The 26,944-nt window shown below is 39.2% G+C and overlaps 2 protein-coding genes across 6 annotated transcripts in view; both read right to left on the bottom strand.

The window, feature by feature from the left end:
• Positions 1-617: 617 nt before the first annotated feature.
• On the bottom strand, positions 618-15,589 carry NOC3L (NOC3 like DNA replication regulator). 2 transcript variants are annotated; one of them, XM_051619832.1, is made up of 21 exons: positions 15,479-15,589; positions 13,711-13,918; positions 13,220-13,343; positions 12,316-12,473; positions 12,148-12,204; positions 10,968-11,098; positions 10,007-10,168; positions 9,161-9,254; positions 8,771-8,946; positions 8,431-8,559; positions 7,855-7,986; positions 7,409-7,489; positions 6,731-6,831; positions 6,200-6,272; positions 6,058-6,121; positions 5,899-5,970; positions 4,774-4,955; positions 4,427-4,555; positions 3,704-3,801; positions 1,927-2,011; positions 618-1,119 (listed from the first exon to the last, which is right to left on the bottom strand). In XM_051619832.1, the coding sequence occupies exons 3-21, from the start codon at positions 13,297-13,299 to the stop codon at positions 991-993; spliced, it is 2,133 nt and encodes a 710-aa protein (XP_051475792.1). In that variant the 5' UTR covers positions 13,300-13,343; positions 13,711-13,918; positions 15,479-15,589; the 3' UTR covers positions 618-990. The 2 variants fall into 2 exon arrangements, with proteins under 2 accessions (XP_051475792.1, XP_051475790.1); XM_051619830.1 differs by lacking the exon at positions 15,479-15,589 and adding an exon at positions 15,229-15,272.
• The window catches only part of TBC1D12 (TBC1 domain family member 12), a 42,071-nt gene continuing 30,709 nt past the window's right edge, over positions 15,583-26,944 (bottom strand). For 3 of the 4 annotated variants that reach the window (XM_051619837.1, XM_051619834.1, XM_051619833.1), the window contains 9 exons: positions 26,314-26,431; positions 25,266-25,372; positions 24,523-24,603; positions 23,049-23,143; positions 22,262-22,333; positions 20,225-20,353; positions 19,795-19,904; positions 17,515-17,773; positions 15,583-17,263 (listed from right to left, as the gene is read on the bottom strand). In XM_051619837.1, coding sequence (XP_051475797.1) covers positions 17,195-17,263; positions 17,515-17,773; positions 19,795-19,904; positions 20,225-20,353; positions 22,262-22,333; positions 23,049-23,143; positions 24,523-24,603; positions 25,266-25,372; positions 26,314-26,431 — 1,040 coding nt within the window. In that variant the 3' untranslated portion in view covers positions 15,583-17,194. The remainder of the gene's footprint in view (positions 17,264-17,514; positions 17,774-19,794; positions 19,905-20,224; positions 20,354-22,261; positions 22,334-23,048; positions 23,144-24,522; positions 24,604-25,265; positions 25,373-26,313; positions 26,432-26,944) is intronic. The other variant, XM_051619835.1, reaches the window with a different exon arrangement.

A 26,944-nucleotide genomic window follows, 5' to 3' on the forward strand; every position in this document is an offset into this window, starting at 1 on the left:
ACAACTAGCTAAGAGCCATAAATCAGGATAAAGGACTAAATACACTAGAGAAAAATAAATAATTTCTGATGACTTTAAGGAGGCTAAGTGACTTGAACAAAAGCTTTGAAAAACCTGCAACATGTACCATTATCACATTATTGACTGCACCCCAGAAAACGTTTCAGCTGCCAGACAGGAACAGCCCATCACACTCCCCTGTAGACTGGAACTCACATTAAACCAAGACACAATTTTAAGTTACTTCATATATTTTACTTACTGTTTGCAAAGCCAACATGCAGCTGGAAATGGAGTCTAAAACAACAAGGCAATAACAAATATTTGGGAATTAAGATAAAAAAACACATTTAAATTCTTACCTTGAATTTGTGTAGTATTCTTGACAGTGATGGCTTACTGAAGACAGTGTAGTAGGTTTTCGATCATTATGATCGTTCAGAACTGGAATTTGATAATCTCAATTTGCCAATACCAAGATTCACCAAAGGCAAAAAAAAAAACCCAAAAACCCCACCAAATGCAAAATAATTTCAAGATAAATGTTCAGGAGACATGAGAAGAAGACCAGAAAAGTGCAACTCTCTAGGTATCTTAAACATCAAAGTCAGATGATATTAAAATTTCAAAATTATTTATTAATTTATCAACACAACCTAGTGGTTTCTCAGAAACACATAGGTATGTATTCTGTTATAAAAACTGGAAAATATATAAACAAAAATACTATAACGCATGGTTGCAAACAATTGTTAAATTACCTGGGTTTGTATCTTTTCTAATTGCTGATGTGCCTGTTCATTGTTGCTCCCGAGCCCTGAGAATGTGGACTCAGTGGTTAAACAGAGAGACATGACCTGTGTGAAAAACCTGCTATGCATTTTTTGGTCTGTTTCTATATTCAAACAAAAGCCTGCTTGGATTCCTTTAATAATGAGTGGAAATTTCTTTCTGCATAGTTAAGAAGCCAACTGAACATGATTGATAGATTTACAAGGATGATTTCTTCAAGTGTTTAGCAAAATCCAGGGGGCTGTGAACAAGAGCCTCACTGATGTGTTGTTGAAGCTTTCTGTTTAGTTCTCCATCTATAAATGAATCAGTTTGTGGGAATGTATCCTGAAAATTACAAAATAATAGAAGTCATTGTAAAAGGACAGAATAACTTAAGTGCATATAACTAAGAGCAATATATTTTCAGAATTTGTTTCTCTAAAATAGAAAAGAAGTGCTCTCAAGGCTTTATCTGACATTACTGAGTTGCAAATTGGAGGCACTAACAAGGTAAATAGGTTATAATGTTTTCAAGAGGAAGAAAGAAAATTAATAAACACTTGTTTTAAAAACAACATTTAACGGAGGCTTGGCACATGGAACACATCCAGTGCGGAGGATCTAAAAAGTGTTCACCAGTTTCTCCTCCTTAGCTCTTTGTTCCCTTCAAATTTACATTTTACAGCTATAAACTGACACTACTGGGGCTCAGAATCCTGCTACACATGGGATCAAAGACTGGATATCCAGCTGTCCTGCCAACTACCCCTCCTGAGGAAAGAGAGCTGGCTTTTTGTTACTGCTTTTTGAACAAACATCAGTTTGTTACAGAAACATTAGTTTGTTAAGAGTTTGTATAAGAAATCTGCACTGAACCACTGCAAAGGGCAATAAATAAGTAAAGTAATAGCTACAACATTCATCTTGTTACATTAAGTGATGCTGTGGGAAGTGGAACTTTCACAAAGCTTTTCTGTTTTCTTTATAGTTAGTGTTATCTTAGGCCAGTTACAAAAGTTGAGACAGAAAGTACAGAAACTGGAAGGCCAAACTAAAGTGTGCTAATGCCTGGGCACTGCAGAGGGAGCCAGCAGATACAGGTTATGTTGGCGTATCATGTGGTTAAAAAAGGACAGAGAGATGAGATAGTACCTTTCTTCTGGCTGTTACTGATGCAACAGGAGGGTTAAAGGACATTTCTCTCATACTGTATGCCTCAAAAAGTTCTGTAGAAGGCCTATAACCAAACACAGTGAAGGAAAAATGGCATTAGATAAATGTCTAAATAATGTATCACCAAACCAAGAGCAACTTATTCCCCCACTCCTACCCTTCACACCCTCTACCATGCTTGAAGAGAACTCAAGAGTCATGGGCATCACCTGGAAAAGATGGAAAAAACTAGAAGCCAACATCTGGGGAACAATGCAGTTAAAGCAAATAAAATATTCAGTTGGGGAACAGCAGAGATGAGAGACAAGAGAACTGCTCTGTTGGTTTGCCAGCAGCCACTGCTTGCCCTGTACATATTTGAAAAAAAAGTGTGGCTAAAGGTTACCTAGCTGATATAATCTGCCTGAATCAGCAACAGTTCCTCACAAAAGAGTTTTATGAAAATCAAGCAGCCATGGGAGAACAGGGAAGACCATCACATGGGAACAGCTCTGGTTAAAAGACAGTAAATGGAGGACAGGAGTCCTATGTGGAGTTTTTGCAATGGCAGGAAGAAACTGGACTTCCACAAGGTCTGTGCTAGGACCTATGCTTTTCAACACAGAGATGAACTGGAGAGTTGCAAGTTATTTGCAGTAGTAAGACTGAGCTGCTGTGATGAACTACAGGTAAGACTTGATGAGATGGGTTGGTAAAATGACAAATGGAATTTAGTGGGGGGCAAAAAACAACAGGCTCTAAGCTGACCACAGTCACCTTAAGGAAAATATTTAGTGCTGTTTGAAGCTGGAAAGAAACTGAATGGAACAGAAAATAGCTGCATCAATGTATAAATCCACAGATCACCCACATCTCAAATATTGCATCTAAGGCTTCAATTTCCTCATCTTGAAATACACAAATTGGTAGAAGTTCAGGAAAAAGCAACAAAGATGATGAAACATGTGGAACAGCTCCTGCCCGGGCCAGATCCCTTCAGCCAGAAGAAATGGTAGAGGGAGGAACAATATAATAGAGGTCTACCAAGTCATGTGAGGCACAGAAAGAGTGTCATAGCACAGACTGTTCATTTCTTGATGTAATGAGCTGTGGACTCATGGAATCCTTACCAAACAATGCTGTATTTGCAAAGTCTGTGCTTTGGATCAAGGGAAGCTGAACAGCTGTGAAAACAATTCCACTAACAGGTACTAAACACAATGGTATCAGGTTCAGGAAATCCACCAGGCTGAAACCTGTCAGAAGCTAGGACACTGCTCAGAGTATGTATCTTACATGCCTGCTGTGTTTCCACTTTTCCTGAGGCACCCGCTTCCAGACTGCTTAAGACAGGATGCTGAACTAGAACCCTACTCTCAAGGATGGCTCTTCTTACAGTTTAACATACTGTGAACCTTAAGCTGCAACTTGGTTTCCACTTTACACTGGACATCCACGTTTCAGTGGTCCTGATTCATACTCAGGGCTGCAGATGCAGGTATTTTGCTCCCATGGGAAGAAAGCACACTGCACTTTGACATTTTTACCCTTGTCACAGCCTGGCAAAAAGCCTCAAAATCAAAAGAGGGAAAAAAAAAAAAAAAAAAAGAAAAGCAGCCAACATTCTGTACTGGCAGAAGAACAAAGCAAGTAAGCTGGAAGAACAGAATCTTTTAATTTCATGGAGAATTATTTTTAGAGATTCTTTTAATAAAGTATGAGCAACAGCTACTTTTCAGGGCACTATTTTTAAAAACACAACTCTTTGATAACTCACCTTTGGCTCAAATCAAGTGAAAGAGCTCCTGAGCCTTCAGTAGGAGCTCCAGCGATAAGGTGAGCTGCGAATTTCTGCACTGTTGGATGATAGTGTCTCTGAAAGAAAGGAGGAAAGAAGGCAGTTGACAGAGGGATAACAGATAATGTATTTATCTGTGGATTCTTGGCATTCATTTTAATTTCAATAAGAAGGTTCTGCTTTTGTTTTAGATAGAGAAACTTAGCACCCAAAATCAGTCAGTTTTCTGGGGTTGAGTGAGAACACCCAGTCATAAATGTATTCAGTAGTATGTCATGCTGTGAGCATAACTCACCAGTTAATCTAATTTCTACTCCCAGAAGGCAGGAGACAGGGTAGAGGAAGTCCTACCCGAGCCCCAAACTCTTAAGCCCTGTCTGTAATGACAGATCAGGGTGTCAGTTGCTCCCTGGAGAAGGGCTGGACTGCAAGAGAACTGAGACTGAAAAAGTCTCTCAAGGAGACCTATAAGGTATCTTGCAGTAAGATGCAGTGTGGTACTAATGTACAGGATGCATAACATCCTCTTCTGAGCTCATTCCTTCCCTATACAACTGTGATGCTTTTCCTCTTCATACAGAATAGGCTCATGTGGGCCAGATTTGATTGATAAGCCTGAAGACCTTTGTTCTCTATGTGTATAAAACATAAGCATATAGCAGCTATTTACTGCTGACTTGTACGTCTCAGATCCTCACTAACCTGCAGTAAATGCAGCTCCCAGAGCGCTGTGTTCTGAGCATTGCAATGTTCTGGTTCATCTAGTTCTGGCAGATAAACTCCACTGCCCTGAGACTCATTGTCTAGTAAGAGGTCCATCTTTGGGAATGTCTACAACACACAAAAAAACCCAGAACCAAACACGACTGAATTAACATGGTTAAATCGAGCATTTATTACATGTTATTCAGTCTCAGCAGCATTTAAGGATACTTTGTTTTCATCATTCTTGCTTAAGATGCTTCAAAATATTTTGTATAGAATCAATTTATAAAAAAATTCAGCAAGCTCCAACCAGTGAGCTAAAAATTCCAACAAGTAAAACTTACCTGCATTAGTACCCTGTTTGTTGCCAGGATCCCAACACTGGAGTTTGGAAGTACATGAAGAGCAAGCGTGGAAAGTCGCTTCAGGAAAGCAAGAGCTCGTTGCTGTGAAACTTGTTTCCTCCGCTTGGCAAACATGACATCCAGGCACTGGAGCACGATCCCTATGTCATCATTGGTACGACCTCACAGGCGGAATTTCAGACAGAGAGTTAGTAACCATGTTGAGGAACAGACAGCTAAGCACTCCTCCACTGACTGTACACTGGAACCTGAGAAACAGCCTGAAAGCTGAGAGGTTCAAACACAGCACTGATGTGATGTAGACATATCCATCCTTTCTTGGTAAAAACAGCCCAGCTTTTAACAGAAAAAAGTAGCATTGTTTCTGTGCTCCTTTCTAAGAAAATACCTGTTCCATAAAAAAGGTCTACATATTAGAAACTGTGTTTAACCCTAAGTTCACTCATTACTTCATCTTCAATAAATGGTTAAACAGTGCAACGATTTAGTCTTTTACCATTCCAGAACTGTAGAATGTTTTTTCTCAGTCTTTCCTTCTTAGTGATTTATGAAGCTAACTAAAATGATGTTAATTTCAAACTTTTAAAGTAAACTGATCAGCTTCTCAGAATTATTAGAAAATTTAGATTAGAAAATTAGCACATCATAATTATAAAAATCGGAAACATAAACTGGATATTTAAGAAAACAGAAACTGATATTATTTTTTAATTATATTAGAAAAATAAGATGTTTTCTCTACTAGAGAAAGATTTAGAGAGAAAATAGATAATTTTTCAACTGCCACTGAAAGAAACAATTATAAGAAAGTAAAAAACTGAGGACAGGATAAATGCTTATCCAAGTTCACATCCTTGATACTCCCTAATGAAATTACATTATTAGAGCCTGTTATCATATATTGCAATAACTCTTTTAGGTTTTGTATTGCAGTAATGCAATGTGCAACTTGAGGAAAAAGTAGATTAAAATAGACAGTAGTCTTTTCAGAACTCAGGTATCTTAAAACAACTGTAGTTTATTAACACTATATTAAGGCTCTGATAGCAAACAGCAGAATAAACATTACCTGGGTAAATAGTGAAAATAAGGATTTGCTGTTACCTGCATGTAGGCTGAACAGTGTCTTGTAAAGATGTGTGTAGAATTTCATCGGGTCAATGTTAAGAACATCGCCTATTAACATAATCCCAAATAAATACATTTGTGCCATTAATTTATCAGACAATGTTAAACAAAAGTTTGTTTTGAAAGATCTCTTACCTTGACCAGAGAGTATATGAAAAGCACTGAGAATACAATGGAGACTTTCACGATAGCTTAAATCCTAAGAATACAAAATTGATTTAAGTAGCCAAAAAAACATAATTTTAAGAAAATTGTAACAAAAGTAAGCCTGACTTACCCCAGATGCAATAAGAGAATGAAGAACAATCAATAGGTCATCAAAAAATTCCACATTTATGAGATGAGCAAACCTTGAACCAAAGAGATGTTTATTTTGAAACTACAGATGTTATCTGCAAGCTCAGTTCAAAATATTTTGAATTGCCAAAATCCACACCTTAAAAGCAGAGATAAATCAAATGCTGAACACTATTATCTTCACATGGATGATTCAGCCCCCAACTGCTAATCACAGTCTTCCCTGTAGAGTCATGCTAATGTTCTTCAGGAAGTAATCAGACAAAATAACGGAATCACATCACACCCTGCAGGTTTTGCACCTTATCAATTCTATCACGGGAAATTTCACACCACAATGACATTCTTTCAGAAGTAGGTGAAAACTTCAGCAGAGAAAGAAAAGACTTTCAACCAATTTGTCAGGGACAGTCTTCTCTCGGTGCTTACAACTCCCTTTCAAAGTCAAAAAACCCTTTAGTGCTTTATGTCTTTTCTAACACACACAAAAGAAAGTTGTCTAAGTTCTTACTTTGCAAGACCTTCTAGCACGGCTGGCAAAAGTGGAGACTTCTGAGCTTTCTTCAAGATTCTGAAGTAAGTTACAAATACAATATTCAAGGTCTCTGTGTGCTGAAGGGAAGAAAAAAAAATACTTAAGCATGAAAACCAGACATTTCTACTTCACTTAAACTCCACTGAAAATGCTCCTCTCTGTCCAAGTCTGCACTCAGGCCTCCCAAACTGGCCCTGACACGGCCACCTCTGCTCTTATGCTGAAAAGCCCAAGTCCTACTCTCCTGTCCCCTCACCCTCTCCAAGCTAAACAGCCTCACTTCCCCTCGCTCCAAACTAGCCACACTCCTCCTTTGCCTAATGGCTGCTCTAAGAGGCTGGTAACAGCCACAACAGTGTCACATGTAACAGGAACAGGGCACCTGGAGGACCTGTGTCAATGGCTTGAAATACCTTTTTGTGCAGGGAACAGAAGGAAATAGGAATGGCTAAGCTGGCTTTCCTGGGTAAACTGTGAGGGCTTGGTTTACTAAAACTTAGACCTCTGGCACAGGCAAAATGTTTGTAAGCTGTGAACACTATGTAGAAGTGTGGAAAGATAGACGACAAGTTCAGATGGAGGGGAGATGTGGTTACAAAAGGGTTAGGAGCTGCTACTTTGCAAAAATAGGAAAAGAATTGCTACATTACTTACCAGTTTCAGTTTCTTTTCTTTACTTTCTGATGCTTCGGCTTCCAAGAGTTCTCGTTCCAGTTTCTCTTCTGCTTTCTTCCACTGAAAACATACAGGTCATTTTAAGACAACAGGTTACATACACGTTTCCAGCCAGCCTGGACATCCAGGTTCCAAAAGTACCCAGAGAACAAATTTTCTGTGCTTGGTGAGTTCCTTAAGTCACCCTGTGATGCTACAGGGTAACCAGCTTGGATATATTCTCTCCTATCAGAAACAACCAATAAAAGGCATTACCAACACCAGAAAGAGAACAAAATTAGGAAGATAATGAAATTCCCTGTAAAACCTCATAAATTTTCAAGTAGCTGAGAGTTAACAATGGCAACAGGAGAAGTGCAATCATTGCTAGAACAAACTGCTACATGAAGTCACTGAAGTGGAGCATGAAAAAGAACACGTCATACCTTTCTCTGCATTCTGGAAAGATTTTTTCTTTTCTCTTTGTAAGTCATGAATTTTTTCTTTGGTGCAATGTCTTCGGAATCTTTTTGTAATTCTACTTCCTTAATTCTTAAGTGAAGAAATACTTTTAATACCTATTGTAAAGTAAGACAAATAAAATTAAAGGTGATCCACAACAGAGGAATGGAGAAGGTAGGAAATCCTGAATTCCATTCAGGCTTTTCTGGTCAAAGGTTCTTCCATTTACCCTCCTTCTGCTCCTTCATGTCTCTATCTCTTACCTTTGCTTCCAGTTCCTTCCCCAGCACTGTCCCTTTCTATCCATTGCTCCCTCTGCCTCTCTCACTTGAAGCTTCCCTGCCTCTGTTGAAAGCTGATCTCCTCCCAGTCTCCTTCCCCTGCCCCATCTCTCTCCTTCTAACCCTCTGTCTCAGCCCACTCCTCATCTGTCTGTGTTCTGACAGAGGAAATTCTGCTTGTCTGTAGCCAGCAGCCACACTAACTTAAACTTTCAGTTTTTTAAAAAAAAACACTGAAGGAAGAAAATTGTGTAGTAGTAAAAAAAAAAAAAGTCTTACCTCAGGTCTAACATCGTAATTTCTACCCCTCACAAGGCCAGAAATGACCTTAACAACACCGAGTGAAGCATAGCCCAACTTGTCTTGTTTGAAGAGCTTCTTAACTGCCTCAAAGCACAGTTCAGAAATCTGAAAAGTGAATTCAAACAAATCATCCTGTAAAGCCAAGTCTACCACAACAGCTAAATTATAATACTAATGGTATTAACTAGTTAGAAGGTGGACACAGCCTGTAAAGGAGCAAAAAGATAAGGCCACAGTACCTGGATACTGTGGAATAAAGCTCAGAAATAATTATTTTTAATGCAAAGCAAAACTCCCTAATCATAAAATCACTTACCATTTTTGATGTCTCATTCATGAGTGGAACAATGAGAACAATGATGTTGTTGTGGAAGTTAAAGTGGGGTAGGGCCACAAGCAGCTCACACAGACACTTCACTGCAATCTCTGCTAGACCTTTATATGCTTTTAATGAGATGACATTGCTTTTCTTCAACTTCCTTTGTTTCCAATCTGCATAAAATATTGGTTTTAGTGATCACCTTTCAGAGTATAGGGAAGCTTCTAAAATATTTACACTTTTAACTACTGCAGGCGTTCTCCCACGCACTTACATGAAACAGTACTTTCAGGAAAGACAGCAGTTAGCATTGAATCAGAGCAGGTTCACTGTGGTGCTGCAAACGATTTTGCATCTACCACCAAAAACTGGAAGTGTTGACTGTACCTTTAATTGTTTGTTCCAGATTTTCCAAGTAAAATTTATACTGGCTCACAAGGCCTTCTTCAAATTCTCTTAGTTTCTGAGTTTCTTTTTTAACCTGCAAACATATTACACATGAAATTTGATTTCAAGAGCTAAATTGTGAAATTAGCCAGTGGTTAAAAGAACCTGAAATTTTTTAACAAATTATAAGTTTTTTCTTCTAGACAGACACTCCTAGAAATGTATTAAAATATTTCAATGTATTGAAATATTCTACATATTTTTGTGCTTTTCCAACTAGGCTGATTTAATTTACAGGTACTGAAGTGAGATTTGTAACTAGATGTTATTTTAAAGCCATGAGTCTAAACTGCACTACCTATATTCAAGAAACCTTCTAAAGAATGGGTTAAAAACAAGCTCCAGCAAACAAGTTATTCTGCATTTGTTCAGCAAAACATTGAACAAATTTCACAGAAATCTGTGCCAGTTAGGTGACCATGTTGCCTAATCTGCTTTACTTCTAGTTCCTCTCAGTTCCCTTATGACACAGAACATTGTCTTATGCCCAAGGGTTATGATGAAACTCAGGCAGGTTTGGTATGCTACTTTCTCATTATTTTTTCCCCTCCATTACCACCAGCACGTCACCTGCTTACTGAAGGAAGTACATAAATTAAAGGTTCAAAACAAAAACTCTGCCCCTGAAACGGTCACAGTTTCAGAGTTTCCACAAGCACTTGTGTATTTGTCACCCTTTGCTCAAAACCATAAATTCATATTAAACAAATCAGTATTAGTATTTGGCATAACTTTAAAAAATCTGAGCTTCTCACAATTCTCCATAAAAGAAATGTGGTATTTCACCTTGGTAGCCTTTTCTGCTTCTGTCAGAGGACGAATTTTGTAAGAAGGTGCAATATCCTTGAATATTTCCATTAAAGACACCATGACCAGCTTCCGAACAATCACAGCCACGTTAGGATCCTGTTCCACCAGCATGGCACGCAGCTCCTTCAGCTTTTTAATCTGATTAAGATAAAAGGCAGACAAAGTCAGTTGCAGATCACACAAACTGATGAAGGACAATTTACATTTCAGATAAAGTTGGCCACAAGAAACAAGCCCCACTTCTAAATACTAGAAAGAGAAAAAAACTAACTTAGTAGAGTTACTCAGACTCTACTTAGCACTGTATGAAGAGGGAAGAGATGCTGGATAGTCAAACAAAATGTTTATCTTGGGAATGTTCAAAACTACCCTGGTATTTCAGAGTTGCACAGAAAGACAGCAAATTACTAGCATAACCTGAAACACTGAGAACTATGAGATACAACCCTGAAATCAAAGCTTAAGTAAGGGTCTTCCTTAAGGAACAAGGCAGTTTGGTCAAGAAATATCACAGCCAGTATTATTCCTAAAACCACAACTATTCAGAGGGACAAATAACAACCGAACAGAGCAAACACCTAATTCAACGCCAGGTTGGATGGGGCTTTGAGCAACCTCGTATAAGTGGGAGGTTTCCCTGCCCATGCAGGGGGGTTGGAACTAGATGGTCTTTAAGGTCCCTTCCAACCCAAACTGTTCTGTGGTTCTATGAAGCATGGTCTGGACATCTGGATCTTCACCTGACTCACTGCTGCACCCCTGGCAACAGTTTCACTGTTTGCCACCCCTTCAGAAGTGATAGAACACTGACCTTTTCCCTTGTTTTACTCATGTATTTTTCTGCTTTTGCTATTGTCTAGACACTTCAGATCTTTATTTACTGACCTACTGCACAACACAGGCACACATACATGCATGTTAACAAAATGCTACCTACATTGTTGTCTGGCTCAGACAGAATGGCCGATGCTAAGGCAGCTATGTGCATCTTCCTCTCCTGCAGCTTTTGTCTCCTTTGAGCAGCCATTTCCTCAGGAGAGAGAACAGGCAGGGGCTCTTCATCGAAGTCTAGCACAAGGTGTGAGTGTTAGAAAGGAGGGTCACTCGGAAGCCACTTAACAAATACCATATTGCAAAGTACAGTTCTAGATCCTGCATTTCCAATGGGCGCTGCAGTAACACCACACAACAGTAACACAACCAGTTCCACAGAAAAATAAGTTTTAAGGACCTTGGTAGAGCTTTTATTAACCCAGAGATTCCTTTTTGCTCCACTCTACAACCTTAATCTTTGCAAAAAGAAATGGACCAAATGTTTTTGAATCTGCAACTGGTACTCTCTAAGTACAATGGGAACAAATAAGCTGAACATATGATCCCAACTGTGCCAAGAAACTGCAGGGCTCTGTAATTAGCAACAAAATATTCACCCACCACTTTTTCTTTTAAAAATACAATTGTTTTATTTGTGTTTTCAGACTATTATTTTGCTACAAGTAGGTCCTTCCTCAACTTCAGATTATAGTTAGATAATAATAACCCAGGAGTAGCAGATTTACAGCTGCAACTGTTGATTGAACAGGACTCTTAACTGCATAGCAAGCTGCAAATCAAAATCTGAATTTCCTGGTATCCTGATACTTTAAGTAAAAAATGTTCAAGACAAAGACAGACACTCAAAAGCCTACAGAAGTCTTTGTCCTGAACTGCATTTCAAAATGATGTCAGAGAAATCAAACTAGAAACATAGCCTGTATTCTTTAAGTAAGACCAAGATTTCCCTTCTCAGTAGCAAAGATGACAGAAGTGATTATAAGGAATTTCATGCAAACATCAATTCCAGGTGAAAACCAAAATAATTTTAAAGAAAGAGATTCTGAAGCCTGCTGTTCCTCAGATCCTGGGATCCTAACATGTAAGAAAGGAAGTTCTGAATCCCTGTTACGCTTTGGGGGCAAGATGGTAATGAACATAGATCAGAAACATCCTAAACAAAAAATATTTAAATTACAAACTTCCTTAGGGAACAGCAAAGTACTCTTCAAATATGTCAGTCACTTGGGGAAAAAACAACAAAGAACAAAAAACAGCAAAAAGCAAACATGATGTGTTGTTACCCTCTCCTTCTTCCATTTCTTCTGCCTCCTCTTCTTCATCCTGTCCAACACTGAGAACTGCAAAAACAGAGTGTTTAGTGTCAAGCATGTGACAAACACTGTGGAATTTTAAAAGACTACATTATATAGAAGTTGACTACTCTACTGATTCTGGAATCTGTGTCTTACCTGGTTTTTCCACAGTTTGGGGAATAATGCCACCTTTGTCTTTGATGGGAAGCAGATGGATGACTTCTTTTTCTGGCTCAGTCTGCATACGTCTTGGCACCTTCTCGTATTTCTCAATCACACTTTCATGTTTTCGTTTTTTGATGTGAACAGGCTCACTGAAAAGTACAAGGCAAACTAAATGAATTAGCCTTCTACAGCTGCTGTGAAAACAAGGGAAATTCTGGGTCATACCAGACATCCAGATTCTGTGATTTTACATGCTCTTAGGAATTATTATAGTTGATCAGAGTAAAGCAGATTAGAAAGACATTCCAGTTTAAGGGAAAATGATGAACAGACCTAAAAGCTAGTACCTGTGAAACAGGCAAAAGAGCAACTACCCTTCTATACATTTCATTGTGAACTCTACCTAACACCTTGCTCCGGAAAACTGGCAACAATTTTTTTTGGATGAATTTTTTGGTGTTGCATCTGTTTACAGACATGGCTTCCAGAACTCTCTTTTTACAGCAATTTGCAATGCAATAAATATGGAAGCACAGTGGCCCAAAGTCAAGGAATGTCCTGAATAGCCTATCCAGAAAAAAAATACTGTATACAAATTAAAGCATTCCTTTCAGTTTGAGGAATGCTACTCATCTCACAGCCAGGGACCTAACGGGAAGGAACACTGCGCAGAAATAGTATCCTGAAGGTCAAGCAGAGCAGGTGAATTGACTGATACATGTCAATACATTAATACTGAATGTACTGACAGACTAAGGAAACACTAAACTAGAACTGCAAAGAAACACCAGACTGAAAGTGACCTCCTGATATATATATTACATTACATATTAATTACATATTAACCACACAAAGCTGAACTAGTATGAAAAGTAGAGATCACAACAACACTCACTTAGAAGAAAGATCTCTGGTTAAAAAGGATGCATTTTGAGCCAAATCTTCCATTAATTTTAAGTCATCTTCATCCATCATGTCCAGTGGAAGAGCATCTTCTTCCACTTCTTCCTGTCTGTCAGCTGTTTTAGAAGACGTGTACAGATTAAGATTCTGTATGTATATTCAAGCTTGAAAACCTAACCCTCCCTACTTTACTTCAACCTTGAGCTCACAAACCTCTGTGTGTTTTGTGTTACCCCAGAAAAGTGCCCCTTTAATTTGACATCAAATAATTATTAGAACAAACACATTACTACCATCTGCAACTGTCAGATCTCACTGCCAGAACGGCTACATTTTATACTTTTCAAAACCCTCCCTTTCTTTCCTTTAAACAAGAACAGCAATTATTTATACACAAAAAATGTTTTCTTGATACATGGTTTTTCAACATGAAGCAGCAGGATACCTTTTTGCTTACAAAAATAATACTGAGTAAACACTTACCAACTTGTTTCTTCTTGCATTCTTCCAATGGAAAAGGTTTCCTAGAGATAGCATCTCTGACAGCCTCCCTTAGCTTCTTTTGTTCCTTTCGATACTTTTTAGCAGTGCTCTGCTGCTTATACTGTTTATTCTTTAATTTGTTGTCAAGCTTTATTTTACTAGTTCTCAGTAACTTGCGAAAGCTTGGAACACGTTTTGTGTTTCTTCTCTAGGAAACAAACAGAAAACTACAAGTAACTGACATGTTCATAGCCTTTGTAAAACTTATTTTACTGTTTCAAACCTCTTAAAGTTCCTGTTTCCGTCAGGGTTGAAGAAAGTGTTTCTTCCAAGTGGTATCATCTGTTAGCTCCAAGTTTACCCAACTGAGTTAAATTTTGGGAAGAGAGAGCTGCAAAAAACCTTCCGCAGAAACATTCTTCGATGATTTTTATTAAGTCCTACATCCACCACTTTTAGACACGTGAACACTCAAAAGTATGGTAAACAGATCATCAGGGCACAGTTCTTTGCCCCTGTGCTCCCAAGCACTGTCTCCTCTCTTCACAACACTGTTCTCACCAAGCACACAATAGGGTTTGGAGGTTCTGCTACAAGGCCACAGCCTCAGGCAAATGTTCTCCTGCAAACACACTTCCCCAGGCTGAGGTCTGACTCTCTCCTGCCCCAAACTCTCCATGACCAACAGCTTCATGGAGAGGCTGCCCAGTGCAAGGCTCAGCACAACGCAGAAACTGTGTCCGTGTTACAGGTGCTAGAGCTCAGGGAGCCACCATGGTCATGAGAAAGAAGGCTCAGGAAAGCCTGGATGCACAGATCAACGCAAACACACGCTGTGCCAAAACTACTGAAGGCTCCCAGAAGAGTTCAGGATGGAAATGGAGCAATCACAGCTTATCTGCTAAGGGGCATGGGAAGGCATGGGCTGCGGAGGGAAGACAGGCCATCCTTACAGTAGAGTTCTGGTCATGGCGTGTCCCTTTGGGACGGGGACAGGTGGCTGGACCAGTGCAGGCCTCTTCAAATCTGGAATCTCTGCCAGTTCACCTTTATCTTCCCTTTTTAGATGTGACTCTTGGGAAAGCACTGACGAGGCAGAAGCAACCGTGAGGCCCGTCCCCGTGTCACACACCCCGCGCCGTGAGACGCGGCAGCTGCAGCGCAGGACGCCCCCACCCCGCGGCCCGGCGGGAGGGCACGCCGCAGCCCCGCGCAGCCCCGCACGAGAACCAGCAGCTGCCATTAATTTCCTCCTCCTGGCCTTTCTCTTGGCAAAACCACCCGCGAGAGGCGGGGGGGACGCGGCCCCGCCGGGCGGGCTGCTCGGGCACCCGCGCTTCGCCCCCACCCCACGCGGGGCCGCAGCCGCGCAGCGCCGGGCGAGCCCGCGCAGAGGCCCAGCGGCCGCCAAGCACGGGCCGGGCCGCCGCGGCGTCAGCCCGGCCAGAGGCGCCCCGCAGCCGCACACGGGGCAGCGGGAGGCCCGGGCCCCGCTCGCCCCGGCCCGCCCCGACCTACCGGCTTCATGGCGGCCCGAGCGCGGCGGCGGCGGCGGGAGGGGCGGGGCAGCCCGCGCGCGGCGGCAGCGCCCCCTGGCGGCGGCCGTTGGGGAAGGGCGGCCCCGGCTTCACCCCCCGGCCCCGCCCCCCCGCAACACCCGCCCCCCCCCCCGCAACACCCGCCCCCCCCCCCGCAACACCCGCCCCCCCCCGCAACACCCGCCCCCCGGCTCCTCCCCGAGGCTGCACACGCAGCGAGCTGAGCTCACCGGGACGGTCCAGGCGCCAGGAGCGAGGGGAAGGGGCCCACGAGCCGCCGGGCCCGGTTGCCCGCTGAGCAGCGAGGGGGGAGGAGCGACCAAGAAGCACCGAGCACGGCTGCTGAAAGTTTTATTTACACAGGAACTGTTACTAGTGGTCTTAAAGGAAGGCTTGGCCCTTCTATTTACAGTTATATACAGATTTATAGTTGAAAAGTAAGAAAACTGTACAAGATAACACAAAAATATAAGACAAATTGGATCCAATTAAAGTAGTGAATACACAAGTTGAGAAAAATCTGACATTTAAATTTCAAATTGTAACGTTATGAGTAGCATATATGTAGTTTTTAACCAGATAGCAATGTAAGTTACACCACACTAAATCTTTACCCCGATTACGTAGACTGCTTTTAAACACCAGACAACTGGAAGCCTCCTGCACTCAAAAGTACGTGATGGTCATTTTGACTTGATTTCCACAGAGGGACCAGTTACAAAAACCCACATGTAAGGAGTTTATTTACATAAACATTAGCAAAAATGGACCAAGAGAATGCAAGTGCTCCCCACCTGCAGTGCTACCCAGTTTAAAATTTCCATCCCCTACAATCACAAGTTCTTGTACAGCATCTCTGAGAAACGTTTGAAAATATCTGCTGTGACACATACAGCATGGCCTTATGTCTCACAGTTAAAAGATGTTAAAAAATTAAGTATCACTAAACCAGATGCTTTTTGGATTTCAGTATTGCACACTAATAAAATATAACTTTCAAAAATTATTCTGTCTGCATTATTCCGAAGTGTTAAAAGTGGCTGCTCCTTTGACAACACAAAGTCTGCAGATAGCTTTGTCAATCTAGTGTTCATCAATCCATACAAGTAGTTCTTAGTTGGAAACGGCTCAACAAAATAAAACTTCTGGTGGCTAAAACCCTTTCACAGAATACCCACTTCATTGTTAATAACCAATACACCAAAACAAATGCTTAACACCACTTGCTTTGAAAACTGTACAGTCTGAAGCAAATAGCCTTGATCTTACCACTGTTTAAAATTCAGATGTTTTCACTCTAGCAGGTTTGGGCAGAATACTTCCACAGTTCCTGAGTTAATTACATTTGCCCAGACTGAAGAATGAAGCTGCAACTTAAAGAAAAAAAAAAAAACACAACAGGCAAATAAGACAATACCCCTTACCCAATTTTTAACCATCTTGCACTCAAACATACCACACAAGCTTATTTGGTCCTCAATACTTTCAAATGGTTAATTTTGGAGGTAATATTTGTACCAAAGCATTTGGTTTGGATAGCAGTTTCAGGGCCTTAAGATTTAGCATTTCCCTCATCCCCCCAAAAAAGTGCCTTTGTGGTATTTGTAAAAAAAGTTATGCCTCAAAATTTTTGTTAAAGTACCAACAGAAGTTATTACAAATGTTTATTGCATTGAGCTGATTCTTTTAAAATATTAAATATGAACTCCCCTGCTTCTCAGTTTCGTAGGTTTTAGTATTCCGTGTGAAAACAAATCTTCCCATGACAAAAGCTAATACTGGCAAAAAGGGTGAAGATTTCATCAGTTCATTACTCCACTGAGAGCTTTGTTGGTTTTCCATCTCACTTTCACATTTTCTGTAGTGCTTTTCCACATAGAAGCGATGTGAAAGCTCCTTTGTCATCAAGTGGTTTTCCACATTTTCAATTAACCTCAACATGATGATTAGCTTTTCAGTGCTGGGCTATGGCTCTTGTCCCCTTCTTTGTTGTCCTTCATCAGCGAGGCAAACACCTGGAAAAGTAAATTAATTAATGAATATTAAAAAGCCAGTCTTATAAAAAAAGATCAATATTAGCTACCACAATATTAGCATGGAGATTATACAGCGAGACACTAGAAAGCAAGTGCCCACTGCTCAGAAGTCAGACATGCTGTATTAAGTAGTCATTAAGTGCCCCATATACTCATGTGCTGACAAGTCTGATTTTACATATATATATACACACACATATAATCTATGTGTCTGTCTCCAAGAAACTCACCTGTGCCCATTTTTTGTTACTATTCTGCATCTGAATAGCTGCAATACAACTAAAAAGCTTTTCTGATGTAATGTCTTCTGGAAGTTTTGTTAGAAACTGTGCTATGTGAATAAAGTCCATCTGTAGGAGAATATCTTCATATAACCGAAGGATTCCTAATCCAGTCCTAAACAAAAATTCTTCTCCATCTCTACAGAAAACATCCCAGACACGACAGGCGAGATCAAGTGGTAAAGACTTGCTGTAGAGTGTAAAGATCCTACAATTGAGAAAAAAGGAACAGTTATAACTTTAACCTATTCCAGAAAAATGAAAATACAACCTCCTTTAAATCTCAGTTGCATTTGCTGAAAGTGAGAACATGACAAGTTATTTCCTATGTTCTTATTTCTTTCCATATTTCAAAGATCCACAAGTCTCCAGGTTTTGAAGTCAGAACTGATACTCTGAAACCCATCTCTCCTCACGCTACAGGAAATCCTACATTTGAAAATCACCTCCTTGAGGAAGATCTGGCTAGAAAAGTTACATGTTCACACTCAAACAGTATAATATACAAATAAGAACTTATGCAAACAAAGATCATAACTGAGTAACTTAAACTGTATGGATAATAAATTGAAAGGATTAACAGCTCTGTTCATCATTTGTCTTTTCAACTAAAGCTACGTCCACAAATCATCTCCATAGAAGGTTACCTCCCACTAATGTACTAATGAGAATTCAGGAATTACATTTTATTATGGTTCCTATGATACAAAGTAATGTTCTCGGTTTCCCCATTATTCCTATTGGGAAGAGGTTCAGGAACTTCCAAACACTCCTTACTGCAGACAACCACAACTTCTTCTACTCTCCGTTTTATAAAGGGGAGCTCTCTCTGTCTCACAGCCATCTTTGGAACATAGAATCATAGATTTGTTTTGGTTGGAAAAGACCTTTAGGATCATTAAGTCCAACCATTAACCCAGAACTGCCAAGTCCACCACTAAACCATGTCCCTAAGCACCACATCTACATGTCTTTTAAACACCTTGAGGGACAATGACTCAACCACTTCCCTGGGCAGCCTGTTCCAGTGCTTGCAAAGCCTTTTGGTGAAGAAATTTTTCCTAATATCCAATTACCCTAATATCCAGTTGTACCCCTGGCACAACTTCAGGATGTTTCCTCTTGTCCTATTACTTGTTTAATGAGAAAAGAGACCGACACCCACCATGCCACCTCTGGGGCCAGTGACCAGCCCCTTGCCCTCCCCAGGGCCACTGAGCAGCCCCACACTTGCCCTGGGGCAGTTTAGCCCTCACAGCTCCCCCTGTGCAGTCACACTGTTGCACGCAGGAATAACAGTCTTCTTGCATGTAACTGGAAGCAGAATATTCTAGTACTTTGTACAGCAGCACTATTTCCACGACACAGATACCTTTCTTCATCTGCCTAAACTCTCAGGACTGCACCATGCTCCTGACTCAATGCTGCTATTGTATAACCTGCTCCTGCTGACACTTTTGTTTACTAATAAGCTGCACCTTACAGCTTAAGTTCTTCATTCCCAAATAACTCACATGACATGATGGCTTTATATTATTTAATTCTACCCAATTCAGTTTACTGTATTAGAAACTTCTAACCCATATAATAATCCTACATGAAGCACATCCTTATACACACGCCCTAATGATTAGACATTCCGTATTTGGCAGCTCTACACACACTTCAAGGATGCTTGCATGATTGTCTTCCATTACAGGCACATCACATAGCCCGGTACTTTCTGCTTTGGAATGTTAATTACTTCAAAATGTTCACTGTATTTCAAAGCCTATCCCTTCCCAAACCAGGTCCCAACTTTCATCCTCCTCCTTTGAATTCTATACTCCTATATCCATACTTTCTTCAGTAGCTGATTATGTTCATTTCATCAAGTCACTTACTATCAGCCACAAGACAACTAAAGTGTAAGAAGTCTCCTCTCCCCTACTCCTGCCACACGTAGCTGACTCCTACTTGCAGCCACAAGAAAGGGAAACACACAGGAGTCCTGTATCTGAATACATGCCACCCCTAATCCGTAATCATAAAATTTGAATCCTGACAGAGGAACTTCAGTTGCTCAAAACAGTTCACCACAATTTCACAAGACCTAGAAAGCTGAGGTACACAAACACCTACGGAATGCTTTTATTTTTACACTATATTTCTATTACTGAAAATTACATAGCAGAATGGAAAGTGTTTCAACATTTGCAAGGTTAGGTTTGCTATGTTCTCTGAACTCACCAGTCTATCAAGTATATGTCTGGAGTAAGACTGTATGATTTGAAATGAAGAAACAATTTGGGAAGATTTTCTTCAAAGAATACTTCAAAGGCTGCAAAGTATTTCAGCATCTGTAGAGACAGTAAAGCACCTCATAAGTAGTCATCAAAAGAACGTTTAGCTGTAAAATAACAGAAACCCCACCAAGAATCGAGGATGTCAACAGAGCATAATGTGGCTTCTTAGGGTAAGTACAACAATTAAGTGTGTCTAGAGGAAAAATCAAAGCAGTGGGATGTGTTCTATAGATTAGTATCTAGTATTCTCAGTTTGGTAACCACAGGTTAAAGTTCTCCATGATTCAATGGGATAAAAGGAAGCCATCAATAAATCAACTCTACTTCAAGTCAAAAGAATGTTATGGTTCAAAACCAGAAAACTCTGTGCATACCATGCTGTGATCCACACGGAAAAAGGCCAGCTGGCATGGCTTGTTTAGAAGGTTAGCAAAGGCAATGAAAGCATCTGCCTCTTCCAGATTGAGAATGAGCACAGCAGCAATGAAAGACATCCCTTGTACCTTCAAGTGGGAAAAGCATTGGGCAAATATAGGTGAGTAGGTTCAGTACATCTTACTTCTTTGGAAATGCAAATATTTACAGTCTGCAATATATCAAACACCATTGCATAACATTTCCAGATGAACAGAAACAATACAGAGAAATATATTTTATGCATGCAGTCAATTTGATTTCAGCAAGACAGAGTGTTTCTTCAGAGGCCAGTTTTAAGAGCTTGATAGAAGTTCTGGGAGGTCTCATGATCACAAGTCCTTGGGACTTGGAATGTAAGAAAGTTAAAACCACACAGACTGGGGGCTGAGCTCATAAGAGACAACACTTTGCCTTAAGCTCATTGTTAAGCTAAAGGAAAAGCAGGCAGGGAGGAAAACCTCACATATGGGACAGTTTAGACCCTGACAGATATGTTGGAATTGAAACAAAATTCTGTTTGAGAACAGTCAATACATATATTTTCACTTGCCAAACAATATTTGTTCACACTACTTTTAAGTGGTTAGCTACAACGCAAGTTTACATTTTTCCATTATTACTCTCAAAAAAAACCCTTCAGCTTGCAACAAAAATGAAGAGCATTAGTCTTGTAGTTGTTTATTGATGATGTGAACACTCATTATACTTACGATAATTTAACTAATTTCAACTGCAATTATTATTATTCTGCTGTTTCTAGACATTTATGCTGCCTGCTCCTCACTTGAAAAATGCACTCAGTACTTTAACAAACTAGGGAGGAAAATATTTGTATGCATCAAGACCAGTCCAGCAGCTTTGCATTTTTGTGGGATAGTTGGGTGTAGAAATAAGATTACAATATTAAATTTACTGTCAAATTAACATTTTTTAAAATGTATTATCAGAAATATACAAGCTAGCTGTGATTGTTGAATTATGTTTTCTTAATGAAAACGAGAAAGCCTATCCATGAAAAATTACTTGTTTGCCTTTTAAAACTCCACCCTGGGAATAAGCAAACTCAGAAACTGCAGAGTTTGGAATCTCTCTTAGAAGTATGGGATGGTCTACAAAATGAGGTCACAGATAACAGAGTTCAGGGCTGAAAACATATGAACATGAAAAAACAAGTAGATGTTGACGCAGAGTCCCAAGCATGTCTGATTTAGAGAGGAAAATACACCCTGTGCTAAATAATGTTTTGTTGCATGGATCAGACCTAAAACTCTACAACTTCTTTTTAATCCCAGAAGCAATTAAATCTTGTGAAAGGTATTCCTAGCTACCCCCAGGAAGAAAGAAAAAGAAGAAAAATGTAACTGTTTGTTATTTAACTCCTTCTGTAAGCTGACACCATCCAGAGAGATGTTAGGTTTGGCTGGTTTGTTGGCGGGTTTTTTTTTTATAGGTTTTGGTTTGCGGTTGTTGGTTTTGTTGTTTGTTTTTTTTTTTTTTTTATACAGAGTAATGCTTGCTGTAAACGATATTATCTTCACTGAACAAAATTGAAGCAATTAATCTTTGACAACCAGACACCAATAAAGAGTTTTCTGGATTTTAGGATGTGCAATAAAGCAGGTAGTATCACTGTAGAAAAAGGCAACAGTGAGACAGAACCGGCTACGTGCTCCTTGGAAGTCTGCCAGCATTTCGGGGTTTTCCATAGATACTGTGGGTCTGTCAGAACTATAAAGCTTTGTGAGCACATCCATTTAAAATTTTCCATGCAATTGAGATAGTATAACCCATCCTTAACATTCAGTATATTTTCAGCTTAATTATCTCTAAGAATAACATTGTAACTACTACAAAACGAGTAAGTGTGAAACCTGAATTATTTTTTTAACCATTAGTAGCATAAAGTTTAGATAACCTACTTATTCAACACACTCTAATGCGTGACATCTTAAGCTTATTTGCAGTGTTATAAACATTTCACAGCAAATACTTACATATCCCACATCTGGTCTGTAGCATGTATATGCTCCTAAAACACTATGCAGGAGATCATGATAAGGCCCACCCTAACACAAGGGGAGGGAGGAGGAGGTAAAACAGGAGAAAGAAAAAATTGTTTTCAAAAATCACTTGGTAAATATAAGGAAAGCAACAAGCCAGTATTTTAAGATGCAAGGGAGCCAGTGAATTATTGTTCACATCTAGAGTAATACCAGTTTTTACTCCAAGCATTACCATATATGCTTTTGAGATGTTAAAGTAACAGACCAATAAGCCTATGAAATAATTCAGTGGGATGAGTACATAATAGAAAATGAGGACATCTGGTATGTATCTGGGTTGTTTTTTCCTTTTTCAGAACAGTGGATGTTTAAATTCTTAGTTACACAAGTTATTGTATTACAACAGTGAATGCTATTTTATATACATGTGTATTGTATTATATCTATAGAAAAATCATAAAGCCTGATAATACGTGCTAAAACACATCAAGGTTTCTATAGAAGCAGTGAGAATATTCTCATTTTTGCATGTAATTTTAATAGGAACCACATGCAATTTTTCCAGGAGAAAAAGCCGAAAGTCCATCATTAAGTGTCCCAACTTTATTCTCTTTAAAAAAAGAGCAATTACTATTTGCTGCTTTAAGTAGAAAATAATTAATTTTACTTCTGTTATTTTATACAAACTTCTAAAAGCTGTTCCATATTTATCCAGATAGGTTTCTTTCTTGTTTAACTACGTTTAAAATTGTTATAACTAAAGCTACAGAAATCTCACCTTCTGGAAAATATACAGGGATGGAAATGTGCGTGATATATCCAATTTAATTAGCTCCAGACTGGCCTCACGATCAGCAACAGAGGCACCTACATCTGCAAGCAAAACCAACACTTACAAAAACTGATAGATTAATTCTGCAGACCTCAGAATAAAACTGTCACAGGAACAGATTTTTAGGATCTAAGGAAAAAAAGTTACCTAGTTCTAATTCTTGGAGTGCACTTCTGCAGTGCTATACTACAAGAGCTAAAAATGTGCATTGATACTTTTGCTACTTTGTTTATTAATAATAAGAACAGTGGGCTGGCTTGCTTTTTGACCAGAGATTAACATCCTTTAAGTTTTCCATTATTACTACATTTACCAGAACATCTGACACAATCAAATTGGACTCTTCCCCTTTCCATTCCCATGCAGAACTACCACCTTTCCAAAACAAACAAATTACCTAAGCCTTTTCCCCACACTCAGCCCACACCCCCACAAAAAAACAAACAGCCACCTCACAACCCAGGTGGCATCACAAATGTGTTTTCTAATGATAAACGTATTTACAGTCATGTACACAAACAATTTGCTTATACAAGTTTCTGATGCATCACAGAGGTAGCCTTAAGACCAAAATTTACAAAGTAGTCAAGTAGTCAAAACAGCCAATGGCAAATGCAAACAAAAAAGTACTTATTCCATTACAACAGTATTTTCTTTCCCCAAAAAATGGACCAACTCCAAAAAAAAAAGTTATTTCATAGCATCTGGTACTGACAGTATCACATAAGACAGCATTGTAAAAAGTAACTTAACAGTACAAGGAGTTAATGTTTATAACAAGGATATATTACCATTAAAAACACCACTGATGCTATTTTTCACAGGGAGAATCATCACAGGAGACACCAATATGCCAGTGACAAAACTCCATTATACATAAAAGTGTGCTAGCATCTCCATTTAATACATTAGGAAGGAAAGGCCACCTGGGCAACAAAGGAACTCAAGAGGGATCCAAAATGTGTAATATGTTGTATATTCTTCACCTTTTGGTTCCACAATAAAAAAAATAGAGAATAATTTTCATCTTTCCCAAAATTGTGGGATACCAACATAAGAACCATCTAAGCAGATTTAAGCAACAGCACATACTGTAATTTAGTTTTCCATTCCTTCTCTTCATATTTAATCTAAAATTTTCATGAGAGCTTAGTTCTGGTGTTTCAGGAATTCAGAGAAAAAGACATTAATTCAAAAGTGAACTAGCACATGCAGTATTTCAATGCATCTTCCATTGATATTTAGTAAACACTGTTAAGCTCCTCACTCACTGACTTGTAAGAAAACAAACATTTAAGCAGGGAATGACTCAGAGCACTTTTAACAAGTATTCCTAATGCTGCAGTTGCAGCTGAACTTGTGAGACTTTCTGGATTTGGAAAAGCAAACAGGAGGCTGTCTAGCATTCAGGAGATCTCACCTTCTATGTCATTTTCACAATTTGTCTCACTGAAGCTTTTCCATCGTTCCTTAGCCCTCGACAAGAAGATTTCATAAAGTTCTGCAAGAAACAAAACAAATCCAACATCAAAAACGGAAGAAGCAAGTAAGGAAAGGACCCATCCAAAACAAAAGCACATTAAGTACTTATTTACCCTTGGCTTTAGTTTTGTTGCTTAGTTTCATTTTAACCACTGGGGGCAGAGGAAAAAAATCTATTAGATTGTTACAAGTAACCACTGGAGTGCCACCATACACAGTTTTATAGTATGCACTGTATTATACTTCCTTTTGTGGTGAACATGAAAATTACAAAATGAAAATGGTGTCAAATGTTCAGATTTTTATTTTTGTCAATGGGTTAGGACACTTCCAGTTCATCAAAATAATTGGTTACAAAATAAAGCGATTCCCCCTACCACCCCCTTAAGAAAGCAAAGCTACAAATTCTTAATTTTAAACACAAAAATTACTTTTTTTGGGGGAGGGACACCTTATTACTTGTAAGAATAAGATGTTTTTGTAAGCAGGTTTTGAAACTTGTTTCCATAATTTAATAATGTATTATGATGTCCAATTGTAAAAACACTCGTTCCTAAGGTTGTGAAATGCAGTTCTTCAAGAAGGAGATATACCTTTTTTTTTTTGGTAACAAAAGTTTAAACATTTATTTGAAAATAAACTACTTCATTTTGCATAAAAACGTGATCTGTTGAGCCATACCAGGAGTGATATTTAATTCGTTTCCCACAGCTAGACTCCAAACTTTCCCACGTACACTCGGTGGTAATCCCTGCCACCACAGCTCTCTAACTCTTCGGGTAGCACGCCTAAATTGGGAAGAAATAAAAGAAAAAAAGGTCTGTGTTGTGTGTCTTGTCTTCTAAAAAATCTCTGGGCAACTCAAAAGCAAAATAACATGCTATTTCCCCAATCAATATTCAAGGATCTCTGCTTATACTAAAGTCCCATTAAAACACAAAAGCTCCCAGAGAGCACATTTCATGAAAGCAAACCACATCCTGGGCTGTATCAAAAGAAGTGTGGCCAGCAGATATCAAGAGAGGTGATTCTGATCCTCTACTCTGCCCTGGTGACACCTCACCTGGAGTACTGCATCCAGCTCTGGAGCCCCCAACACAAGAAGGATGTGGACCTGTTGGAACAAGTCCAGAGGAGGGCAATGAAAATTATCAGAGGGCTGGAGCACTCCTCTTATGACACAGGCTGAGGGAGTTGGGGTTGTTCAGCCTGAAGAAGAGAAGGCTCCAGGGGGACCTTACAGCGACCTTTCAATACCTGAAAGGGGCCTGTAAGAAGGCTAGGGAAGAGCTCCTCACAAGAGCATGTAACAATAGGACAAGGGGTAATGGTTTTAAGCTACAAAATGGCAGATTCAGGTTGGATATTAGGAAAAAGTTATTTAATATGAGGGTGGTGAATCACTGGAACAGGTTGCCTAGAGAGTTGGTGGGGGGCCTGTGCCTGGAGACATTCAAGGTCAGGCTTGATGGAGCTCTCAGCGACCTGTTTTAGTTGGAGATGTCCCTGCTTATTGTAGGGGGGTTGGACTAGATGACCTTTATTGTTCTCTTCCAACCCAAGACATTCTATGATTCTATGCTGCTCTGTAATGACCTCTCACTATATCATTGCAAAAAAACTGACTTAATGACAAAACAGGACAAGTAAATCAAGGTATGTTGTTTCTCTGTTTCCAAAGGAGAAACAAGCCAGCCCTGTCTCATGTACAGAACAGCATTTTACTTACATGCCTTCCCAGTTAGGTAGTACTTCATTGACCCAAATCACCATAGCACTAGCAATATTCTCTTCTTGCTTGAAACGCTCTCTCATGATTTTTTTCCTTTTATGTGCTTCTTTAATTTCTGTTAAGTATAACATGTTAATAATTCTGTATTAGTGTATATACTTTATCAGGTAAATAATTTGACTATTATCTAATAATTTAGATGATGGCTGAAAGAGATCAAGTGTAAATTACAGCTGTACATGAGCTAGATGGTACTATTTTTTGATGGCAGGTGTATTTCTCAGGAAATATTTTTATTTAAGCTTTAAGTTATTCAAATATACAGCATTTTAGACAAGCAAAAATCTGGCTAGAAAACAGCACTCTTTTCTGCAGTACACAGAATGACTAAAAAGTAATCATATCAGCTGTTTTTCCTGCAATTAATTTCATACCACATTCTACCAACTTAAGACTGATCAGCAATAATTATAGATAACTTACTATTCAAAAGTGAATTCTACATCCATTTTTAAATTTTTCAGATTTTACTGAAACTTCCACCTAAGGAGGATTATATATTTTCTTTTCTGGAAAGAAGTCCTAAAGCCACAAAGCTGAAGGAGAGACAAGTATTCTGCTTTCTGTT

The sequence above is a fragment of the Apus apus genome, chromosome 4 (genome assembly GCF_020740795.1).
Source record: "Apus apus isolate bApuApu2 chromosome 4, bApuApu2.pri.cur, whole genome shotgun sequence".
NCBI lineage: Eukaryota > Metazoa > Chordata > Aves > Apodiformes > Apodidae > Apus > Apus apus.

Coding starts and splice junctions, on each gene's coding strand:
- NOC3L (XM_051619830.1), bottom strand. Junction 12,205..12,315: donor CCAAACTGTGGAAAAACCAG/GTAAGACACAGA, acceptor CTGTTTTTGCAG/TTCTCAGTGTTGGACAGGAT. Junction 4,956..5,898: donor ACTGTTCAGCCTACATGCAG/GTAACAGCAAAT, acceptor TCCGCCTGTGAG/GTCGTACCAATGATGACATA.